The following is a 24,379-nucleotide window of genomic DNA, read 5'->3' as shown; positions in this document are numbered from 1 at the left end:
TGTGACCTAATCAGTCCGTTCTGTGTGAATGGACTTACTGGTGAAGCTGGAGAGCAGGTGCAGCTGGAGGAGGGGGTCACTGGAGGTGCTCGTGAGGGTTCTATTTGTCCCTGGTGAGCAGAGCTCTGTGCTTCCTGGCTGCCTGAGCTGAGCAGCTTTCCTTTGCCACACCCTTCCAGGGTGATGTTCTGCCCACTCCACTCGGGCCCTGAGCAATGGAACCCACCAGCCACAGGTTGAACCTCTGAAACCATGACCCCAAAATAAACTCCCCCACTTAAGTTGGTCCTGGTCACAGCAACAGAAAGTTGATTGATACCAACATATGGGATCAGCCCTGGCCAGGAGTGCTGTCTCAGGTCGGTAAGGCCAATGTGTGCTGTGGGCTTGTGGTGGCTCAGCCCAGGGAGCCTGGCATCCCTGGGATGTCCCTGTTGGACAGCATTTACCAGGACCCCAGGCTTGCTGCAGCAAGCCCTGTGTTGTCTGGGCTGTATGTGGGATCTCAGTTCCCCACCAGCTCTGCGGGGCTTCATTGGAGGACAGAGCCCTCTGCTGGGTTCGGCAGGCTCCCCTGCCTCCTAGAGCGGGCAGTGCAGTGGACAGTGTCTTCCCTCTTCAAGGATGACCCTTGTGGACTCAGGGGAGCTCATCCTTGACAGCAAGGAGCATTGCCAGATCATCCTGTCTGTCTTGCGGTGGCCAGCCCAGTTAACTGCAATCCTTCCATCAGGCCTTGCCTGTCATCTTTCCAAGGAATGAAGAACTTTTGATCAAAGTCCAGGTGACGCTGAATAAATTTGTAGTATGAAGAGGCAAAAACAGGCGGAACACAAAGCAACTTTAGTTTTGTTAAAACCACAAGTTAATTTGTGCGTGTCCAATAATGGAGGCAAAGTAATGTGAAGATGTTCGCTTCCAAAGCATTTGACTCGAGGCACGACAAGGAAGGGCAGGACTCTGGAGGTGCTTCCGGACCCAGGACAGTCTGCTGCAGGCCTGCTTCCTGGAGGCAGCGTCTTGCTGGGTTCTGAGTTTCATGATGACCCCACCCCATGTGCATTTTAAAAATGGATTCTGAGGGTCAGTTCAGACCTAGGCCATCATGGGTGGCTTCCACCACAGTCAGCTGGAGCACTGAGCACATACCTAAAGATCACAATTACTGCTACACCCTGTGTGTGCGGCACAGTGACGCCTGGGACGTGCAATCCTTGCCTTCAGAGGTTCTGACCAGACTGGCTGTCGAAATAGCCCCAATTTTCTTAAGGCTTGTGGAGGAAAATCGTGACGTTTGGGTACTCCTGATGCGAGGTGCTCGTGTGTCTGCTGGTGTGGTGCAGAACGTAAAACAGGTATTACTAACAGTTAGGTGGATTACTGAGATTCGAAAACTAAATTCACAAGAACGTGTATGGTGAAGCACTGTTTGCTTTCCTTAAAGAGCTTTAGCACTCTGCAGTGGAACAGCAAGCATGTGTCGCTTTTCCATGGCTCAGAGTGACGCTGTTCTCAAGGTGCGCCCTGAGCATGGGTGTGAGATGCCTCCTTCCCTTCTCCCTTCTCGGGTCCACACAGTCTTCCTTGTAGAAAGGAAGTGAGATGGGAAAAAGTATCCTGTGAATGGCAACGAGATACTTGATGAAAATTCAAACCAAAACATGAACTTAGTTAGGATAGCGGTACATGGGAGGTGAAGGAACGCCCTCAGCTTCTCAGACACAGAGGCAGAAAAGCCATTGGGTTTATTTAACTGTGATTTTATTTTTTGTTTTCAAAGAAGCACTTTATTTTGGCTGTGTTATAAACATCAAAATTAAATGGAAAGCTTAAGTACAGAGATGACAGACCCAGGGAGTGGGTTCTGCGGTTTGATGTTGCAAGTCTTCTCTGGAGTGATCCTGGATTTTGGAAACTAAGCTGACATGCCACTTGTTGTCTGGCTAGTTTTAATGTTCACAAGCACATCTGGCGGGTAACCTCTGACATTGTGACAGAGAGACCCACCTGCACACAGATGGAGATTGGGATCAGTTTGGGTGGAGTTTTCATGGATTCTTTTCAAGTGCAAAACAAAGTCTTCTGGGGTATGTGACTAGTTTTTAATGTAGTTTTTAAGATTAAAAATGATACATTTTCATAAGATTATCTATGATTCAGTTGATCATGTGTTCCAGTTTTTCAAGTTTATCTCTAGCTAATAAGCATCAATTTGCAATTAAGATGTTTGGGTTTTGTTCTTTCATTGGAGGGGAAATTCTAGCTTCAGCTCCGCCTGGGGAAGGAGACTGCTGGTAAAGCTCGGGCATCTCCTGGGAGCACCCCTGGGACACCGTGCTGGTGCAGCCCTGCTCCCAGTGTGTGCTGCATGAGCCCATGGCTTTAAGGTCGCCGTCTCACACAGGCCGGCCCCCAGCCTGTGCTCTGCAGTGCGCCCTGGGGTCCACGCGCCTCCCCAGCAATGCACTCACAGATCAGCTGTGGGACGCAGGGTCCTTATTATTCTTGTTTTCAGTATTAAAGTCATTTTAGTATAAAAACACAAGTCACAGAAAGAAGCACTCTCAAAAACACTGGGTTTTAGGACATCGTAAGTTATCAAATGCCCTTGTTAACCATCTTGGGGTGACCTGCACATTCTCCCTCAGCTCTTCTTTGATGAGCCTCGTTTTTCACGTGGGAGGGACGCTGTTGGTCCGCTCAGCCTCACTGGTCAGACTCTGGAGAAGATGGATTTACTTAAACAGAAAAATGTGCCCCACCCCCATTTTTTTTTTACTTGTGGATGGAAAATCATAGGTCGTATTGGAAGGGGAGTTTTCCCAGGGGAGCACACCGTGGGTCCTGCCAATCAACATGGAGAAGCCAATTGTTTTTACAATGGGGGCCCCCTAGCCACTTCCAGGAGCACGGCCACCTGGACACGCCCTCCAGAGGAGGCACAGGTGCCCGCCTCCTTACCCTCCTGTGTGCCGGGCTCACGCTGATCCAGGGGACTTCCACCTACCTGTGGGTTGGCTTCAGTGACCTGAAGGAATAGCAGGAATAGCAGGAACAGCACACAGACCCCAAGGGTGACCCTCCCCCAGGTCAGTGGCCCTGCACTTAGGATAGGAGGGCCAAGTGCTCACAGCCTGCAGGTCAGTCTGACCATCTGCACTGAGCAAGTCCCTTCTCGGTATGTGGGAATCAGGGACCGTCCAGCGTCAGAAGTGGGATGGCAGAGCGAGACAAGAGGTGAGGTGACAGTGGCCTGTGGGAGAGACGACACTCTGAGAGACAGCACTAGTCTCATGGCACCAAATGGATGCATGGCCAGAGGCACATGTGTGTCCAGACCCCGTCACTGGGAATCCTGTTTCCCACCTGGAGCGAGGCGCCATGTCTTAGCCTCAGTGCTGCCCTCTGTGCAGTGGAAGGTCCCTGCTTTCCTGATCCTGCGGTCATAAGGGCTGATGAGGTTTGATGGGACGTGTCTCTGGTTGGTGTCCCAGGACTGACCAACAGCGGCTCGTGTCCAGTTGTCGGCAGCAGCTATGCTCACCAGCCACCTCTCCCAGGGCAGCGACTTGGTCCCTGCTGGCTCAGATGTTCACTTTACAGCGTGGCCCTGTGCAGGGTGATGTGCAAACGTGAAGGGATGGTCTGCAGAGCCGGGGGACAGCGCTCTGTTGGGAAAGGAGGCCCAGGGTGAAAGGGCGAGCCCTGGAAAACGGAACCTGCGGTGAGCTTGGCTCTCAGCCGCCGGAGATTTGGAGCTGGGCCGATTGGATGGGTCAATGTCGAATGTCAGGCGTACTGAATCCTAGTGAGCGGAGTGAGCTTTGGACAGACAAATGGACAGCACGGATATAATTTTATTTTTTGGTAAAGCGTGTGAATCCTAGTTTTCCCAGTTAAATGGTGACTAAGAAAACCCATCCCATCTGGTTGATTTCATCAGACATGTCTAGATTTTGGCTGTCTTCATGGTGGTTGTGATTTAATTGGTTCTTGCCATTCAGTGTCTTTTGACGAGAATTTCCAGAAGCCGCCTGTCAAAACACAGTGTTAGACGCTGTGCAGTAGCGTTTTTTATAAACTCTGCCTAGTCCACACTGTGAGTTCAGCAACTTTGAGATATCATGAGCGTGGAGTCATCCCGAAGCCACTGGAGCTGCTCTAAATTGAAGCTTCTCCCTGTTTCCATTGCAAACCTCCTTGTTTTCCTGGTTTGACATTCTTCCAGGCATGTTGGGCTGAAGCTTGGCAGGCTTTCTAAATAGTTCTAGCAGATGTAGAGAAGGTTTTCCTCCTCGCAGTTCCAAGGGAATGCATCCTTCCAGGGGAGGCAAAGCAGCAGAGGATTGCCAGGCGGTTTGGTAGGTGGGAGCAGGCCCCAGCACCGGCTGCTTACAAGGCTGTCTGTCAGAAAGTGACTAGGACCAAGGGCAGGTGTCCTCTCTCCTCCCCTTCCCTAAAGAGCGTTTTTCTGGCTCCAGCTGACACTTGCTAGGGTAAGAAGCCATCAAGATCCTCGTGGTTAAAGGAGCACACACTGAAAAAGCTTCTTTTGTGTGTGCCCACGGTCTTTACAGATGCATGGGGATTCCATGCCTGGTGTTTCCGAAGGTGATGTCTTTGACTTCCTCAGGATTAATGGATTTTTTTGGGTCAGGGAAGCCCTAGGGCTTGGAACAGATGTAAATGGGGAAGCAGTTTTCCTTCTCTATGTGTTTTGAGACTTTTGTGGTTGTTTATAAAGAAGCAATAAGCCCAGGCCCCAGCTCTGTGCAGTGGAAGGGGAAGGAAAGCGCTAGGAAGGCAGGTGCTGGTGCCCAGGAGTGGAGGGGAGGCTGGTCCGGGGGTGGAGGGGAGGCTGGCTCAGCCGGAGTGCAGGTCACTCTGGATTTGGTGCCAACTGCCAGCAAGCCTTGGGGACCCTTGGGGAGCCGCCCCCTGCTTTCACCCGCATTCCGCACACAGCATGCCTGCGTGGCTGCTGCCTCATCGCCTTCTTGGAGCAGTGGAGTGCCGGGCTCCTGTGCTGCCCTTCTATGAGTCTCCAGGTGGGAGTTGAGCTCGGCAGACGGGGGCTGAGGCTGGGTGTCAGGAGCTGAGGAAGAGACTTCCTATCTCAGATGCCATGTGTCGCAGCTCCATGGGTCAAGGTTGAGACCTCCATGAACCTGCCTGCCCAGCCCTTCCTTTCTGTCAGGTCCCCCTGCCATCTGCAGGCTGTGGATTTGGATGTCTTGGGAAACCTGCCTTGGCGCCCGATACCGCCTTCCCCTGACACTGGCTGGTTCCCACCAGATCCTCCCAGAACACTGGAGACTTGCTTCCCGGGCTGCTCCGTACAGGGCTAACATTCAGCTTCTGTAAAGTGCATAGAATAGACGTGGTGCTCCCAGAACCTAATGGAGAGCCAAGCACACATCCGCTCTATGGCGAGCTCTGGGACCAGCAGTGACCTGAGACACGACTGGTGAGGTCACTGCTCCACAGAGGCCAGGGTGACTCCTGGGACAGCGTGACGTCTCTGCTCCCTGCCCCACGGTGTGAGCCCGGGACAAGGCTCCACCTGCTGATGGTTTGCCCCTGGTCACTTCCCATCAGCCTCTCTGTGCTTAGCTCTGGGCTGAGCAGTTGCCCTGGGACAGACCCAGCAGCTCGGGTGGAGCCACCCCACCAGCCTCCTCTCTGACCGTCAACTTCTAGAACGCCTTGAGAGTCCCCCAAGCCCTCTCTGTTCCTTCCACAAAAATCTCCAGTTTCTCTTCTTCCTGTAATTAAAGCATTTCTCTTTCCTCTATAATTAAATCTATGAATTTCAAGATGCTTTTAACAATCGTTCTTTTCTTGGCATTTGGATTTGTTTGGTCATCGAGCCTGGAGCTGAGCTTTCCTGGTGTCGTTCCAACTGTTCCTTTCTTTAGCATTTTATGGAAGAAACAGAAAGTAATTACTACTTGCTTCTTGTTTCTAGGAAGCCCTGCCTGAAGGAGCAGTCTTTGAGGACAGAAAGATCTGCGCTGTCCAGAGCGGCAGCCACTGCCCTAGGTGGCCACTGAGCCCTCCGCAGTAGCCAGTGCCACCTGTGATGGAATGTGAAGTCAGTTTCATTTCAGTTCTTCTGAATGTGAATGGCCCCATGTGGCCAGTGGCTTCTGTGCTGGAAGGTGCAGGTCCAGGAGATCTGTAGGTGCTGCGCAGATTTCAGCTGCAGACAGAGCCCGAGTGACCCTGGCCCTGGCGCTCAGGGCCAGTGAACCAGGCGCTCTGCCCAGGGAGCGCCTGGGGGAGGATTCAGGCCCCTGGGAGGTGTCGGCTGAAGGGCTGCAGAAGCACCGCATGAGTGCCTTCGGGCTTCCAGCACTTTCCACCTATCTCTGAGATTGTGCCCGTTGTCTCCGTGTGGGTGATAGTGCAGGGGAGTGGTGTGGCTGCGCAGGGTCTCGCTGCTCCATCTCCAGTGCTGGGAAGAGACTGCTCTTGGCAGCCAGCCATGCCCCGGCTATCTCACAGTGTAAACAGAGACGGTTCAGAAATTCCAAGAATCTGTTTCTGCCTGTGAACCAAGGTGAGAGCGAAAGGTTGCACTGTCCACGTCTCTGCCTCCTGTCCTGAGCAGCAGCCAGGCTCCTCCAGGAAGGAGAGGAAGCCCAGGAAGGCGGAGGGCGTGCTGTGCAGGCTCAGCGGGTCCCTGAGCCTGCTGCACTCATCTTGCCCAGACTCCCTTTCCGAGTCAGTCCTGTGGGTCAGGCAGACAGCAGAAGGCCTGGAGCCAGCCCTGCCCCTCTGGAAGGGCCCAGCTGGAGTGCAGGAGAGGCCCCAGTGGACAGCCCTTGTTGGGGTTCTAGGGGTCTCGCAGGCCAGCTGGGTGAGCTCTGGAGACCTGCTGCCAGGCTGGGCTGGCCCTGGGAGCTGCTCCAGCTTGCTGGACTGAGCAGTGGTCCTCAGCCCCCAAGCCTTTTGTCCCCAAGGGACATCCACTGAGCCTGCCCCAAGGCCTGTGAGCCAAGGATTTGGGCCCTTTTGAGGGATCCAGACTTCTTCCGCAGATCCTCCTGCCTCGCTCCGTGGTGGTGGAGGGAGCATCGTGGGACAGGAGGTGTCTTCCCACTGCTCTGTCTTTCTCCAGGGCCGCGCTGCCTGCCCCAGTCATGGGGTCTTCCCCCAGGGTGGGACACAGAGAGCTGACCGGCCAGTGTCCTTGTCAGGATGACCTGTGTGAATGACACCAGAGGCCCCTGGCTGTGGGACTCTCGGGCCCTTATCTCATGACCCTTCTTTAACAGCTGACACTTAGTTACTTCCAGAAACTCCTGAGAGTGAGTTTTACCCCAGGAGGGGCGAGGGCTGTGAGCTGGACCTGGAGTGGCCTGCTGAAAGCTCCGTGCCTGATGTTCAGAGGTGGGGCTGTCCATCACCAGGGCCCCTGGCGTTTGGATCTGTCTGATGGTCATTGATCCTGGAGTTGAGCTTTCCTGGTGTCCTTCCAACCTCCCCAGCGGACCTCTCCATTCACAGCTGAATGGACCTACCCTGGGAGGGGGTGGGAACTGCTGGAGGAAGTAGGCTCGGGCCTGCCCTGGGGACGGTGTCTTGTCCCTGGCCCCTTCCTGGCTCTCTCTCTGCCCTGCTGCCATGCTGAGCAGCTTCCCCGTGTCAGACCTTTCTGCCTGGGAAGTGGCTGACCATGGGCAGAAACTAGGAGCTGAAATAAATCTTCCCTAGTCTAAGTTCTTTTCTGCTAGTATTGGTCACAGCGTAAAAGGTTGATTGACACAGCTAGCCAGGGGGACACAGGGGAGCCATGCAGATGGAGGATGGCGGGTGGTGATGGTTGGAATGGTTCGAGGGTCTCCTGCATTTAGAGGGACACACAGGGCTGGCCGTGCCTAGTCTTTGGGTAGAGACCAGAGACTCCGGCCTTTTCAGGATGTGGTCATCTGCAGTGCTCTGAACAGTGGAAGGGACCTGGGCATGTGGGCCTTCACAGCTCCAGGCCTCCTCTCCGAGGGCAGCTTCTCTTCCTCTGTTTGAGTGGACCCGTCCTTCTGTCTCTCCATTTCCATCCTGTGCACATGGCCCTGGGTGCCCACGGGTTCCCCGTGGGTGCCACGTCTGCGAGGCTTGGCTGCGAGGCTGTCTGCGGAACCCCGCTCTGCGGAACCCTGCTCTGTAGGCTGCTCTGCCCCCTCCAACCTGTATTCTGTGTAATTTGCTCTACATGCTTTGGGATGAGCAGGAGCCTTAAGAAAGATACTCAGCTGGGTTCCCTTTAAAGTCTCTTCATTAGGATCACATTTGATTTTAGGAAAGTAAAGACAACTGGAAAATGCTGGCTGTCCATTTTTGGGGTTATGGCTTAGATGGGCGGTGTCCCCACAAGCTCATGTGAGAGACAGTACAAGAAGATTCACAGGGAGGTGGCTGGGTCACGAGAGCCTTGACCCAGCCAGCGTGTTAAGGGCCTGGTGGGGCCAACGAGTGGTGACTGGAGGCGGGGTTTGGTGGAGGAGGCGGGTCTCTGGGGTGCATCTTTGGGGTTCATGTTCTCTCCTTGTGGAGTAGAGCTCTCTCTGCTTCCTGGTGCCAGGTTCCCAGCTGCTTCCCTCTGCCACACTCCACCACCATGACGTTGTGCCTCATCTCAGGCCCCGGAGAATGGAGTCTGCCTTCTATGGACAGAGACCTTTGACACCCTGGGCCCCAGTAAGCTTTTCCTCCTTGAAATCGCTCTTTTCAGGTCTTTTGGTCACATCAGCAAAAGATAAATGAATAAAAAAGCTGAATAGAGCAGTTAAGCTGATCCAGAAAGTGTGGAGGTCGTTAGGGAACTTGTGACTGTCACGCCGTAAAAGTACAGAGCTGCTTCTTTAATAGAGCAGACAGGGTCGTGGGCTGTGGGCGCCTCCCTTGGACCTGTGTCCACGCAGCATCACCCTGTCTTCCTCCCTGTTTTCTGCGCAGGTGGCCGAGTGATACTCTGGTGGCCCTTTGAGTGACCTCTCCTTAAGGGGCCGCCGAGGACCCCATGCGTTCCTGTGGCCTTCTGCTGCATGTGGAGACTCCTGGGTTCCACCCTGGCTCTCTGAGCAGGGGCTCTGGGGTGGAGACGGGATCCTGCTGCCCGGGACTGGTGCCCTAGTTCTCAGGACCTCGGACGTGCAGCGCAGATGTGGTCCTTAGGACGTGGAGCCCAGGCGCATCCACTTGTTCTAGGGCTGATGCTTTTACTTGCAAGGTCCTCGTTAACCTCTCCACCCTGGTCCTGGGTGGCCACTGTGGCAGCGTGTGTGGTGCCAGTCACTGAAGATGGAGTTCCCCCAACCTTCTGTGTCAGACCTGACATGCTGGGTGCCATGGGGTCAAGGTCAGGTTTCCCCAGATGCTGCAGTCCGGCTGGACATAAATAACCGGGAGGTGACAAGCGACTTGAGAGTTGAAACGGGAACTGCTTTATTGCGGGGAAACTCAGAGGGAACTCAAGGTAGTGGGCACCCCAGGTAACAGGAGCCGTTTTATTACGGAACAGCAGAGGTATATATACCTGACTAATTACACACAGCTTGTCTCAATTAGCATTATCTAGATACAGTAGTCAGCCAATAAGGAGTCCCCACCATCTTAACGGCTCGGTGGCATTGCCTTACAAACCACTCCTCCTGGCAAACTGCCAGGCACCATCTTGACTTGATTCACAGTCCTCAACACCCAGACACTGCCCTGCAGAGGATCCCAGGTGTGTCTGACTTCCCTTCACAGGTGAACACGAGGGCCCACCCATTGCCCTGTCATATCCTCCGTGGATGATGTTTGAACGGCCTTACGTGGAGTCCTCCTGCAGTCCTGTTGCAGCCCAGGCCACACGTTCCTTCTCTGGCTCAGGAGCAGCACTGGCACAGCAGGCCAGGCCGTGGGTTGGACCCCTGGGGGCCCCGCTCACTAGCCAGGGAGCCACCAACCATGAGTGGAGTGGGTTATGGCAGCACCTGGCGCAGGAGCTCTCTAGCTAGCGGAGATAAGGGTGTGTGCGAGAGTTCAGCATGAAGCCCGCACACCCAGCTGCAAGCAGGGAGCAGCCCGACCCTCCAGTCCTGAGAGAAGGAGAAACAAGGGGACAGGAAGTGGGGAGAAGAGCACGTCCTCCTTACACTGCTTCCTGCCTGGTGTGCAGGCGCCTGCTGGCTCGTCAGGTGGAAAGCTCCCCACGGGCACCTCGGTGCCCTGTGCGCCTGCAGCTGGTCTCCTCAGCTCTCAGGCTCCGTTTCCAGTGAGTCCTCCTGTGTCAGTTTTGTCCGACTCATTCTCTGCCACCCCCTAATAATTCCACAGTGACCTGACATATGACAGTAACAGGCTCTTCAGGCAGCGACGTGGATTGAGCATGACTGCAAGCCAGACACTGGGACCCCAAGGCCACAGGAGGAGCAGACTCTGCTCTCGAAGAGTGGCCATTCCAAGGGCGCAAGCACAGAGGGTGGAGTGTCCTGTGGCCATTCCAAGGGCGCAAGCACAGATGGTGGAGTGTCCTGTGCATTCTCCCACGTCCCCACCTTCGTGGTGTCACCGAGGCGTGGCCCGAGGAGACGGATGGTAGATCCCTCTGGCAGGTCGCTCAATTCTTACTGGGCTCTGAGACAAGCAACTGATTCTTTTTGCAGCTGAACTTGTGATGACAATCCCAAGGCCCAGAGAGCCCATGCGGACACCTCAGGTGGTGCAGCCTTGCCTGCGAGAGGGGCAGCCCTGCTCCGCTTCAGTACCGTGGAGGGGTCATCCACCCGCCTCCTGCACTCCGTAGGAATGTGACTGGAGGTTGAGGAAGGCAGGCTTTCTTCATGCCAAGGATAATCCTTGCATAAAGTCACCATGGTTCACAGGGCTCTTATTAGGAAAAATTCAGAATAACAAAGTTCCTACTGAGTTCCTAGATCAGGAACCTCGAATACCCGACGGCCCCCTTGAACTCTCTCCAAGAAGAACTAGCAAGAAGCAAACGTGCGTGTTTTCATCACTGAGATGAACGTTGATGTGGAGACAGAGACAGGGAAGGAAATAAGGAAAAGGAGATGTTTGGGGAAGGGAGGAGAAGGCCCTCGGCGGAGCGGCCACACAGGGCCTGACTCCCACAGGAGGACAGGCAGGCCTGCCGGGCCCAGCTGTGGACAGGAATCTTCAGGTCTCCTCCTGGAACTGAAGCAGGAAGAAGAATCGGAATGAAGAGCAGGAGAGGGGCCAGGGTACCCACAGCCAGCACGTGTCCTGAAAGCCCTGTAAAACGTCCTGTGTCCCCTACCACAGACAATAGCAGCAGCACGAGAAGAAAGGCAAAGCGCCCGGCCTTCGTCTCCCCTCCGGTCTGTGTGCCCAGAGACCAGCGTCCTCTCCAGGTGGACATTCCCCTGTGCTTGGCCCTGAGAGGGCTGCCCTCCAGCCCCCGCCTCGTCCCGTCCACTGCCTGCAAGTGTCTGGACCCCTGTCCCGTGGCGGGTGTCACCCGCTCTGGCCGACCCCTGGTTTTCTTTCCGAGGCTCCTTGGGAGACCACCTCTTGCTCGCCTTCTAGCTCCCTGCTCTCCACTTGGCTTTCTCCCTGGGGGTCCTCATGAACAGGAGGGCCACTTAGGGTCACGTGATAGGCCGGGAGTCCCTCTGCAAGGTGCCAGTGCCCAGGCGAGGTGAACAGGCCTCTGCCTGGAGGCTTCTGGACCTCCGCGTGGTGTGCCCCGGGCCCCCTTTCACCTCCATGGGGGTCTTTACGGAAGAGGCACAGTTGTCACCACAACCCCATCACAGCTGCAGAGGCCAAGTCTCAGGGCCAGGTGAGCGCCCAGGCCCACTCCAGGTCAAGGCCTCCGTGAGCCCTGGGGTGCCGGCAGCCATCGCTGTTCCTGGCCTTGGCTGGTCCCCAGTGTCCTCCGTCCTGTTGTGTTCAGCAGGGTGGTTCTTACCCAAAAGCTGGCTCTTGGCCTTTGAGTTCCTGCAGGTGCCCAGCACGTGTAGGGAGGGTGGACGGGGCCTGACCACCTTGCTGGCGATGCCTGCTGCCTCCCTGCCCGCGAAGGTGGTACTTCGGTCCTCAGCCTGTGAAGACGGCGCTCCCTGTGGGATGCCCTGTTCCCATGGCTTCCCTTGTCACCTGACTCACCTGAAGATGAGACGATGGAGAGCGGGTGCCCCCGACTTTAGGGTGACACTCCTCCTGGTGAAAGAGTCAGGCCCTGTGTGGCCACTCCACCCAGGGCCGTGCAGGTGATGGAGCAAATTCCCAGAAGCCCTGGCTCACCTGTGTGACACCCCTTCCCCCCTTCTCCCAGTGGCCTCGAAGGCAGGAGGGAAAGTGGCCCACTCTCAATGTCAGGCCAGGGGGCGGAGCCTCGGAGAAAGGGCAGGATGGCAAGTGCACGAGCTTCCCTGACGCTCCGTCCACTGCTTCAGGACCTGTCGGACTTGCTGGCCCGACTCTGGCTTGCTGATGGTGCTGCGTCAGGAGTGGCCACCAGAGTTTGGTTTTAACTGGCCCTTCTGCAGTTGTGCCATTTGTCCCAGTTCGCTAAGAATCATCTGTCAGTTAGCTCTCGGTTCCTGTGACAAAGTACCTGAGAAGTTCAACTTCAGAGGAGGAACGGCTCATTTTGGCAGAGTGTGTGAGAGGTTTCAGGCCATGGTTGCTTGGCCCTGTCGCTTTGTGTGTAGGAAAAACGGTGTAGGTGGGTGGCACAGGAGGCAGCTGGTAAACAGAGAAGGGAAAGGGCCAGGGGCCCAACATGGGCATGCCCCCAGTGACCACAGGGCTTCAGGTCCCATGGCCTCCAATAGCATCACCCTGAGGACTGAGCCTCTACCCAATGGCCTCTGGGTGATGCAGGGACCCAACCAGAGCAGGACGAGAACACCGCCCTGGACAAAGGCCAGATTCTGCTCTGCTCGGGTGGGCATCACCTGGGTGTTGTCGTACGAGATTGTGCCGCTCAGGAGGTTCAGATGGAGGAAGGAGCCGCTGCCCCGTCCCTCTTCCTGCTGCTGCTTTTCACGGGCACCTGAGCTTCCCCTCCCCATGGTGGCTCCAGCTCATGCACAGGTCTGTGGGCCGCTTGCCACCATGACCCTGTGTGAGGAAAGGGCCACTTCTTCCTGATCTCTGTGTGTGGCTTTTCCCACGCTGGCCTCCACTGACCTGCCTCCCGAGCTCCTGTGCCTCCAGTCTTCTCTGGCTTCCTGAGATGTCTCTGAGGAAGCAGTGTGTCCCCAGCCAGTCCCTCGGCCAGCCTCCCAGGCCCGTGTGCTCCCCTCATATGACACAGCAGTGACTTGTGGACCTGCTCTCTGCAGTCTGGCCTGTAGCTCAGCTGGACAGGGCCTTCATCCTGGAGCCCAGTGACGGCCTCCAGCAGAGCCATCCCTGGGTGACTGCACGTAAGCTCAGTTCAAGTGGGTTTGGCTTGTGAGCCAAGGGGATGAAGAGGCTTTGTTCTGGGCTGGGGGTGTGGGGAGGCAAGGCCTCTGGGGCACGGCAGCCAGGTGACTCAGGACGTGCACAGAGCAGCAGTGAGTGGAGAACCTAGCAGCTCACGGGGCCAGTGCGGGCAGCCAGCTGTGTCCCCCGTGCCGCTTCGGCTGGGGGGCTCTGGAGACCCTCTCACGTGTGTTGGAGGTCCCTGTGCTACCTTTCGCTGCAGGAGTTGGGAACCCTTTCTTGAAACCCCAGAAGATCAGGCTTTAGGGTGGAGAGAGCTCTTCCAGGAAGGCTGGGGTCTGCTTCCCTCCTCTGGTCTGACCTGGCTGCCTTCCCTATCACTCACACCCCCCCAGGTGGCCAGGTCCGGGCAGGGCCACCATGCTGTCCTAGAAGTCTGGCCCCTGGGAGTCGCCTCCTCCCCAGGGCCAGTGAGGGGCATGGGCTGTCTGTTAGGCCTGCTGTCAAGGAGCTGCCTGCTTTGAGAATCTCACAGACACAAACACATCAGCTTTGCTCTGTGTTCCAGGGACCTGTCCCCATGTCTCCTGGAAATTATCTCATGGCACGGTCCCTGAGCGGGCCTCTACTGCCCGTGGCAACAGGAAGTTCAACTGTGTTGCAATGTGGAGAGTGTTTTGACCCGTTTCTTAACTGGCTTGTTTTGTTATAGTCTTTGGTTTGGCTTACACCCAGGCATTGATTAAGAGAGACAAAGCCCATGTCTTTGATCCCATATTTGACCCATGTTCTTCCAACGCACGGCTGCTGGCGTCCACAGAGGCAGCTGGGCTGGGCCTGTACCTTCCTCACACCTGCTGCCCTCACACCTGTGCAAACAGCCTGCTCTGGGAAAGCAAGAACCGGGAATTCCCTGGAATCCAGGTGGGCTTTCCAAAGTTAAAGTTGCTCAAGGCCCAATTGATTTCATTGTAAACCTGGCCAAGTGCTTTCCATCCTGAATCACTTTGAAGACCCTCAATGAAGTTCTTTCAACAAACAGTGAATTTTATAGAAGGAGAATATCTTAATTTTTAGTTTTTGTAGTAGGTTCTGTTTATTAAAGAACACAACTTAGTTTTAGTAGTTTATTTTTTCATGCACCCTCTCCCTAGAATTTAATTGATGTTAAGATGGGAAGGGAAAAACACGTGCATAGTATGTGTCATCCTGTTCTGTGAAAGGACACTCCCACTGTTAGTGGCAGGCCCCACCACAGCACCCAGCATTGTGCTCCAATTCCAAATGCTTGAATGTTAGACTTTTTCTTAAGACAAAAACAGAGGTGTTCTTTCTTCAAGGAGAGGATGGTAATTACAGTCTCACCTAAGTCCTCAGCATTTCCTCACTTAGCGTTTCAGGAAGTATGAATAGACCACCTCAGAAACCTGGGAATCAATGGGATTTGGGCAATTCCCTCTTCCATCTCAGGCAGGCGCTGTCTCTGGGTGGCTCTGCTCCCAGTCAGGGCACCTGGGCTGGGCTGCTGCTCCCCGGGACCCTCCCTGTTCCTGTTCTCTTGAGGTGTAGAGCAGTGCTACTCTGGGCAGGCAGGGCCTTGGGGACTGGTCTGCGGAGGAGCCCCCCTGCTGCTGGAATGCCCACAGACCTCCTGCCCTGCGGTGAGCGTCCCAAGATGCAGTGCCCTAGGCCATCGCCTCCGAGCACCTGCCAGTCACACTACCTGCCCCCAGGGAAGCTGTCCCCACCAGAAGGCAGTGATCTGTCCCCTGACTACCAGCTGCTTCTGGTTGGAATAAAGCGTGAGTCCTTCTAGCAGATGGTGGTATCTCAGGAAAAGTTAGCACCTGATGCTTGAAGCTGGACTCTCTGGAAACTAGGTCTCCCCGCAGAGGTGAAGGTCCAGCCTGGCCCAGTGTCTCCCCAGTTGCTGGTCCAAGCCTCTACCCCAAACCCAGGAAATGGCCACTGAAGAGATGTCTCCCGAGCTCCGTAAGGGGCCTGCTCAGGTGCCATTAGCCACAACACTTGTGCTGCCCTTCTTGAGTGCAGTAGCTCCCCAGTGGGTATCTTGTTTGTCCCGTGGCTCCGATTCCTGTGTTAGCATTTGGTAATCTCCCAGAGTGACCTGGGATGCTCAGCCTCCAACAGGAGTCCCACTAGCTTTCCAAGGAGGGAAACTTCGTGAACTGGAGAATTTGCTTTTCCTCTTACTGACAGGGAGCAAGACCAAGGGACCCCGGCGTTTGCTAAATCCTGATTCTGTGTTCCTTTCAGTATAGATGAGGAGTGTGGGTGATCACTTTTACCAGAGCTCTCTGCCTCCACTGATAGGGCAGACGGAGCCAAAGTGCCAAAAACCCTGCTGGCACACATGATGCTCGGGAGGCCCACACACCACCTGGTCACCAGGTGACCACGGCTCTGTGCTCTATTCTGCTTAAGGTTTTCCTTTGAGCATTGCTAACATTCCACAGGCCAGAGACGATACCTGGTGGCCGCTGATGTTGCGTGGCCCAGGCTCGGGACAGTTCCATTTGTCATCTACGGACACCTACCGTGTGGTCCACGAGGCGTCTTTGTGTCTGTTATGTTGTCTGGCATGAAGTAGGACCAGACTGGGTGGGAAGGTGAGGGTTGGGTAGGACGTCCAAGGAGAAGAGGCAGAGGCCAGCAGGGGCGGCAGCCGAGTCTTCCCTGGGTACCCCGAGGACCCGGGTGGGAGGCCGCCCCCTCGGTCCTCTTTCTCGGTGTGTTGCCCTTCATGCAGCAGGGGAGGGGAGGGCATGCAGGTCCCAGGTCATAGCCACAGGAAACACCAGCTCCCTGAGGGGCACCGGGTCTCATCATCTCAGTGTTCCAAAGGGGAACACTCACGGATTCTGGGAACGCAGGTGAAGCTGTGAAGGCCATTTGAAGGAGGAAGGATGACCTTCCAATTCCAAACAGTGCAGGTCCCCAACACATGGGACTTCCAGAAGAATGAGCTGAAAAGTGGGTGTGCCAGTCGGAAGAAAGCCCTGCTGCTCAGACTAGAGCAGAACACGGGCGAGTCCCCTTGCAGAGCCAAAGCAGGTGCGCAGGCCATTTTGGATCAGATGTCAACTGTGGACTCAGGGAATTAGAGTAGGGCTGTTGAGACAGATGGTGGCTTCGACATTTAAAGAGGTTCCGGGGACATTTCTGTGGGTGGTGGGCACTGAGCGGTGGTACCCCTTGGCATTTCATTACTTGACCTTCTGTGGCCCGGGGCGACCTTCTGTTTCCTGCTGCCTGACAAAGCAGAGCAGTTATATCTGGCTTGCTTTTTTTTTCTCCCCAAAGTTTTTGAGAGTCGATCAAGATAAAGACAGAGACTGCAGCCTGGACTGTGCAGGCTCTGCTCAGAAACCTCTCTGTGCGTCGGATGGACGGACCTTCTTATCCCGCTGTGAGTTCCAGCGTGCCAAATGCAAAGACCCTCAGCTGGAAATTGCTTACCGGGGAAACTGCAAAGGTAAGCCCCTTGATGGTCCGTGTATAGACCATGGAGCTGTCGTCAGAACACGTGCCTGTGTTGCTTACTCTCACATCTGCTAAAAGTTTATATTGAAAGGCTAAAGACTTTCATGTTTATAACTTTTTTTGAGCATGTGAAGGGTGAAGAGTGATTCTGTGAATTTCAAAGTAGAGTCATTTGAAAATTACTTAATGCTTTTCTTCTTAAAGTGTTCTGTGCTGTCATGAAACCAATCTATCCAAGTGTTTTATAGACTGCCCTGGTGTCCCTCACCCAAGTTCATTGTTGGGTATTTCACTCTTCCTGGATGCTCTCAGGAGGGTGCTCAATAGCACCTGTGTGGTTCCTGGCAGGTGTTAGTGCTGATTTTACTCCTGTGACATTCACTTTTCTTGACTTGGGATCTCATCTAGATCTAACACTCCTGCCTAGAGCAGCACGTTGAAATGCTGCCCATGTTAATGAAGGGTTTGATGCAGGGAAAGATACTGGTGTTTCAAACACAAACAGAATCGCTGCACAAAGAAATCTGCCTCCTTTTTCTTTTTCTCTGGGAAACAAGACCACACAGGCTGGAGCAGCCTCTGGGTGGTGTTCGGGTCGCTTGGGGATTAGCCCCCCAGTCCTCCTAGCTGAATAAAGCTCAGCCAGGGGCACAATGTCGGGCCATAGTTGACCAGGTTTGGAAAACACTCACTCCTCCTTTCATAAAGCAGCACACCAGGCCGATGGATTGGTGCTGCTGTTCCAGACTAAGGCAGAATGTTGCCACCTTCTTTATCCCTGAGAGCCCTCCCTCTGGTCCAGACTCAGAGTAGTGGCTCCCAACAGAGGGGCGGACAGCATGCCCTCTGGAGCCTGACCTTGGCACAGTGGCGTACCTTCACTCTGTATGCGTTGGTGTGTCCTGTCTGCAGACACTCGATCTGGAGCCTGGACTTCCTCTTAGCATGTGCATGTGGCTCTGCACATGACTGATGGTTACACATTATCAAGGACATTTTCTGTTGTCATGGTTTGTTCAAAGTTATTCTTTGGGACATGTGGCACTTAAAGGCTACAGAAAGGCTTGATCCATGTAGCTAGGCAGGTAGACCTTCCAGGAAGAGTGCTGGGAAGGTCCTCCTACTCATGAGGGTGTATGAGAGAATGATACTCCCAAGACCAGAGTCCATGGTAGGTGCTTTTCCTGAAATGTTAACAGACTCGTGTTTTGTCCTCTTGTGCTAAGAGAGCTATGACAATCCAGGCAGAAGCCAATCTGAGGGTCCTATCACCAGGAGCAACAGGTGGGGCTGGGAGAGAAGGTGGAGCCAGGTTGTGGCAGACATGGGTGGATGCAAATCCTGGCTGAGTACCCACACGGCCTTGCCCCTATGCACCTACGCTACACTTTCAGCCAGGTGTTCCCAGGCTGCAGATGGATTAGTACCATCAAGGTCAGTCTGAGTTTGCTAAATCAGGATGTGCTTCTGAAGGGAAGAGACCAGCCACTTTCAAGTGGGAACTGTAATCTGGATTCACTCATTAACCTCAATATGCTCTTGGGTTTGCAAAGAAAAAAAAATGTAATAAAGAATTTTATTTATACTTTTAATCAGCATGGTGCAGGGGAAGGTAGGAGAGGCCCAAGACTGGCCATTCTTGAACACCTGGGGACTGACCACACCTGAACACCTGGGGACTGGCCATACCTGAACACCTGGGGGCTGACCATACCTGAATACCTGGAGACTGGCTATACCTGAGCACCTGGGAACTGACCATACCTGAGCACCTGGGGACTGGCCATACCTGAGCACCTGGGGACTGGCCATACCTGAACACCTGGGGACTGGCCATACCTGAACACCTGGGGACTGGCCATACCTGAACACCTGGGGACTGGCCATACCTGAACACCTGGGGACTGGCCATACCTGAGCACCTGGAGACTGGCCATACCTGAGCACCTGGGGACTGGCCATACCTGAGCACCTGGGGACTGGCCATACCTGAACACCTGGGGACTGGCCATACCTGAGCACCTGGGGACTGACCATACCTGAACACCTGGGGACTGACCATACCTGAACACCTGGGGACTGGCCATACCTGAACACCTGGGGACTGGCCATACCTGAACACCTGGGGACTGGTCATACCTGAACACCTGGGGACTGGCCATACCTGAACACCTGGGGACTGGCCATACCTGAACACCTGGGGACTGACCATACCTGAACACCTGGGGACTGGCCATACCTGAGCACCTGGGGACTGGCCACACCTGAACACCTGGGGACTGGCCACACCTGAACACCTGGGGACTGGCTATACCTGAGCACCTGGGGACTGACCATTCCTGAACATCCGGGGACTGGCCACACCTGAACACCTGGAGACTGGCCATACCCGAACACCTGGGAACTGGCCATATCTGAATGCCTGGGGCTGCTGGAGGTGGCCCGCCCCTCAGTCCATGGGAGGACTCCAGAGCTCAATGTGCCCTAGGGAGCCAGGCACCGGGGTCCACACCTGTCTGAAGCAGGTGACTCTTGTTGACAACCACCTCCTAGTCCTGAGGTAGCTCTAAAGGGTTGGACAGAGCTGGGGGCTGAAGGCAGAGGTCGGCTGGCTTTGCAAACCACCTCTGTACAGAGAAACGGTGCCCGGGCAGGGCATGTTCTTCAAACTGCAGCCCAGATAGACAAAAGCTGCCCCTGGAGAACGTGTTGAAGGGAAAGAACTATCATTTTTATCGTACAAAGCAAATACTGTTCTCAAATTAAAATTTTAGCCGGGAAAATAGTTTTAAAATGTTGAAATACAGTTAGGAAATACTTTCTTTAGAAAATATCTATAAAAATAAAGATGAACATAATACAAATTAAAGCATTGAAATTATTCTATCCAATTACACATGGCTATCTACAACAAGATAATTGGAAATTTGATTTTAGAAGTTGCATTCCATGCTCTGACTTCCTTGGTGGTGGTGGGGGAAGTGGGTCATACCATATAAGATAAATGACTTTTGGCAAATGACAAATCACTTTTTCTCCCTAAGCATCCATTCTGACCCACAGAAATGACAGAACATAACTTCTTAAGTGCCATTTACGTGAAGTTCCAGATTCCCTATCAGCATCCTGTCCTCGTGACATTCTTCTTGGTGGGCATTGAGATTTCGGCACTCTGTTTTCCATCTCTTTGGTGGCATCGCGGATGAAGAGCCACGCGTGTGTCTCCTGCACACTGAGGAGGGGGCTCTGCGGGCAGCCCAGCTCTCTGGGTCTAACATCATGTTGTTGGCTCAACCTGGGCTCCTTCAGCAGGTTCTGAGAGGCCCTTGGTAGGAACAAACCCACCAGCTCATCTTCTGCCTAAGGACCAGCCCCTGCAGAGATGCAGCGTGGCTCTCCAGCAGGAAACCCCAGGAGTCTTTTTCTCTCCCTCTGTTTGGCCTCTGTGGTCCCTGGGGAGAGGGCCCTCTAAGGATCAGACTTTCACGCAACATCTTAGAGACCGGGAGCTAACTGGCCTCCTCCGAGGAGCTCACCCTGGTCTTCAGTGGTACTTTTTGTTGGATCCCAGATGTTCACACCACCCAACCTGTCCCCAGACCGTCTCTGGAGGTGGGGTGCTGGGCTCAAGGTGGCAGGACACTGTGCACGCCTCAGGGACAGGCACAGGGCCTGTGTGGGTGTGCTGAGGGCTGCTTGGCTATTTAATGCCCAGTGGTACCTGCGTTTCTGGGGCTGTCAACACTGGACCTCCAGAACCTTGACCCGCCTGGCTTCCCACAGCTGATGGGTGCAGGAAAACTGCTTATTTCTCCACTGACAAAGATTAAGGCTGCCTGTTTATTTAGAAAGAGAATGTTCATTTAAGGAGTGTTTTTCAAACCCCAGGACACACGCCCACCAATAATGGGCTTCACTCCACCTTCTGCTTCTCCAACCACAGACCCCTTCCCTCTGAGAGATCTCACGCCCTTACTGAGGAGGACTGTGGTCCTGCATGATTGTCCTTGGGTTTAGGTGCTTCCCCTCAGGAGCAACGTGGCCCTGGGTGTGGAAATCAGCAGGGTGAGGTGCGTCCATCCACACAGGGCACTCTCCTGTCCCCCTCGTGTTTGAGTCCTGTGGGCCCAACCTGTGATGAAGACTCAGGTGTGATTCTGTGCCGTGGCTGCCCTCCCCTCCACCCTGTGCTGCAGAAGGTGTCGATTTAAGGTGCACGTCAAGACCAGAGACCGCCCTGTAGAGACGCTCCTGGAAGCCGTGGCTTGTGAGAACCGGTGCTGAGGGCGTGGCGGGGCCTCGCCACCTGTCAGAACGGCTGGGTGTGTTCCCCTTGGCCACGTTCCTGGAGAGAACCCCAGGCAGACGTCCTGCTGAAGGGCTGTGTGGAGGCCATCAGGGCAGCTGGTGCTGGCTGTGGCCTCTCAGGACGGGAGTCTGAGGGCCTCTGATAGAGGCCAGAATCTTCCTCAAGAGGAAGGGTGGACTCTAGCTCCCCAGGGCCTGGTTTCCTGGGTGGTGCCTCTGGCCCTTGGTTTGCAATACCCTGAAGGGTGGAGTCACTCTTTCTGTCGGGGGATTTTCGATGTGGGTGTCCCTCGCAGCCTGGTGTTGGCCTCCTGGATAGCTGCCTCTGTTGCCATTTTCATTCACTTCATGGAAGAAATTCAATGCTATAAACTTGTGACCCAAAACGGTGATGGAAATGGACAAGCAAATCAGAGGTACCCCCCAGCAGGCTCATCAGCAAAAGGGATGTGATGAGGACAGCGCCAGGCAGCTGCAGATCCCCAGACCTGCTACCTAGGTGCAGCAGCCACCTGGTAGCCAGGCAGGACTTGCTTAAAGAGAGGGCCAGCTGCGCATCACACCCGAAAGACAGCCAGCTCCATGCTGGGGCTGCCCTGGACAGGGCTTGGTGTCAGGGTGGGTCCCTTGTGGGGCCTCGGTCTCAGGGAGCAGGACCTTAGTGTGGGGGATTCCTTCCCTCAGGCTGCTCTGCACTGCCCAGCCCTTCCCACAAGCTCTTGGAGGCCAGCACTGATGGACCTGCACTGCCCGGCTGTGGGAGGGGACCCTGAGCCCTGGGCCTCGAGGCCAGGCAGGGTCTTGGCCCCCTCCTCTCAGAGCTTAGACGCTGCACATTGTACAAGACCAGTTGAGCCTCCCTCCCTGGAGGTGGAGCTTCCTGTCCCCCGCCTCCCTGAGGCAGTAGGAGTAGCGCCCTGCCTTTGACAGAGCTGCTGCTGGTGCCCCCAGAAAGCCCGAAGCTGCTGCTGATGTCAGTATTTTGAGGGCACTTTCACATTTTTGGTGGGTGACAGTTCTGCAGACTTTTCTCGTTTAGATGTCCTAGTTTGGAAGCAACAATTAAAATACTTGAGTCCCCATTTGATGTGATGGGGTTCGTGTTTCTGCGTCTCATATCATGATCTAACCAGCGACCCAGACTAGAGTTGCAGTGGGTTACAGGATGGATTTTTCTCACATTTTCATAGAAATTTGTGGAACTTGTTTCTTCAGAACTCAGCAAACACATTACTATTTTTCTTTTGATCTGAGACCAGTGGAACTTTCTTCTTAATGAAATTTCTGGCATTGAATTAAAAAGGCAAAAAAGAAAAAAAAAAAAACAGGGTGGGGGTCTTGTGCCAGGAGGCCTCAGGACTGTTCTGAGACTTCTGGAAACTGCCTAGCAACAGATGCCCACAGAGTGGCTCCCGGGAGTGTCCCAGGCCCGAGCTCAGGGAAGGGGGCGTGTGGAGGGCCTCCAGGTCCTTCCTGCTGCTCACCACTGTCCTCGCTGCCGCCTCCTACCTCAGCCTGGGCCCTGAGCACCCAGTGCCTGCGGCACTTCCAGGGTGTGCGGCACTGGTGCTGGGCACGGGAGGCCGGGACAGGCCCCTCCCCGTCAGGGAAGGAGTGGACATTGTCCAGTCACCCTGAAGATGAGGTTGTGAGCTTCTGCCTTTTGCCTGTGTGGATGCCAGAGTGACACCTGTGAGTCTGCACTGTCACATGCTCATTGTCATCACAGGGAGAGGTTTGGCTGCAGGGCCCAGAGCCAGGTGGTCTTCCTCGAAGACCCAGCATCACGGCCCACAGTACTGCCTCCCTGAGCTGGGCTGGGTGCGTGGGTCTGACCCGTCTCTGCCTCCGAAACCAGGAGCCAGCTCCTGCAAATTCTCAGGATCCCTCCTGTCTGAAGACTCCGTTGTCCTGCAGGTGTCTCCATCAAGCCTCAAGCCAGAGATCAGAGGGACAGGTCAGGAGCTGAAGTAGGGCACGCTGTGTCACCAAGGGCACTGCAGTGTCTCCTGAGGGCTGTGCGCCAGGCATGGCCCTAGAGCTGTCTCCAGAGAGACTGGCATGTGGTGTGTGCATGTGAGCAGCATTCGTGTGAGTGCTTGTGAGTGTGCATGTGTGTGAGTGTGTGAGTGTGTCTGTGTGAGTGCTGGTGTGAATGAGTGTATGTAAGTGTGAGTGTATTCGAATATGAGTGAATGTGTGTATGTGAGTGTGCAAATGTGAATGTGAGTACGTGTGAATGCTGGTGTGAATGAGTGTGAGTGTGCTTTGTGTGAGTGTGCGCGCGCGTGTGTGCCTTTGTGTGAATGTGTGTCTATGTGTGAATGTGTGTGTGTACTGGTGTGAGAGTAACCCTGTGTGTGAGTGTGAGCACATGTGTGTACATGTACTGGTATGGCTGTGCCTCAGTGTGCATGTAAGTGTGAGAGCAAAAGTGAGTGTGAGCGTGTTTGGGTGGCTGACATGTTGGGAGTGAGTGGGTGCGGTGTGCAGGTGGACAGGGGTCCTGGTGTGATAGGTGATTCTCTTCCAGACACGCTGCCCTCTCCGGCCCTGGTGCCAGGAGAGCGGCTGGGAATCGTGCTGTGTAGCCCTGGGAGAGCAGCAGCAGGGGTCCTCCTCGAGCGATGGTGGCGGGAAGCACAGGGTCCTTCCTCTGGGCCCTCCTCTGCTCTCTTCGGGGGCTGTGGCCTCAGGGCAGCACGACCTCAGCTCTTATGGCCAGTGGTGACAGCTGCACTTCCCGTGGGGCCTGTTGATGCTCACACACTGACCTGTTTTGGGGTGTCGAGAGCACTGTCATCCTCGTGGGGACACGTGGCAGCCACAGCTCCTTGCAGAGATGGCACCTGTCTGAAACCTCACGCATGGGGAAGCGGCTCCAACTTTTCCTCTGCCGTTGGGCACCCCCAGTTAGGCTCTGGGGGGTTTGTTGTATTTTGTTCTGCCTCTGAATGTAAATGAGGATTGAGCCCCTGTCCCCGGCTCTGGGGTCCCGTGTTCTTTGTTGTCACAGAGCTGTACAAGGGCTGGCAGCTGTTGGGAGACACTGCCTGGTGCATTCGCTGGCCCTGGTGGAGGCCCTGCCTGGCATCCTGCTGACTGCTTTCCCAGTCTGGTCTTCAAAACCACACACGGGTACAACGTTACAACTCTGGAA

At 54.9% G+C, this 24,379-nt stretch overlaps 1 protein-coding gene across 1 annotated transcript in view; it reads left to right on the top strand.

Annotated features, from left to right (window-relative positions):
• The window catches only part of Smoc2 (SPARC related modular calcium binding 2), a 153,641-nt gene that overhangs the window by 48,015 nt on the left and 81,247 nt on the right, over window positions 1–24,379 (top strand). The window contains exon 2 of the mRNA XM_026414562.2: window positions 16,732–16,903. Within this exon, the coding sequence (XP_026270347.1) occupies window positions 16,732–16,903 (172 nt within the window). The remainder of the gene's footprint in view (window positions 1–16,731; window positions 16,904–24,379) is intronic.

This window comes from Urocitellus parryii, chromosome 8, assembly GCF_045843805.1.
Source record: "Urocitellus parryii isolate mUroPar1 chromosome 8, mUroPar1.hap1, whole genome shotgun sequence".
Lineage (NCBI taxonomy): Eukaryota > Metazoa > Chordata > Mammalia > Rodentia > Sciuridae > Urocitellus > Urocitellus parryii.
This window is presented reverse-complemented; position numbering and strand designations above follow the sequence as displayed.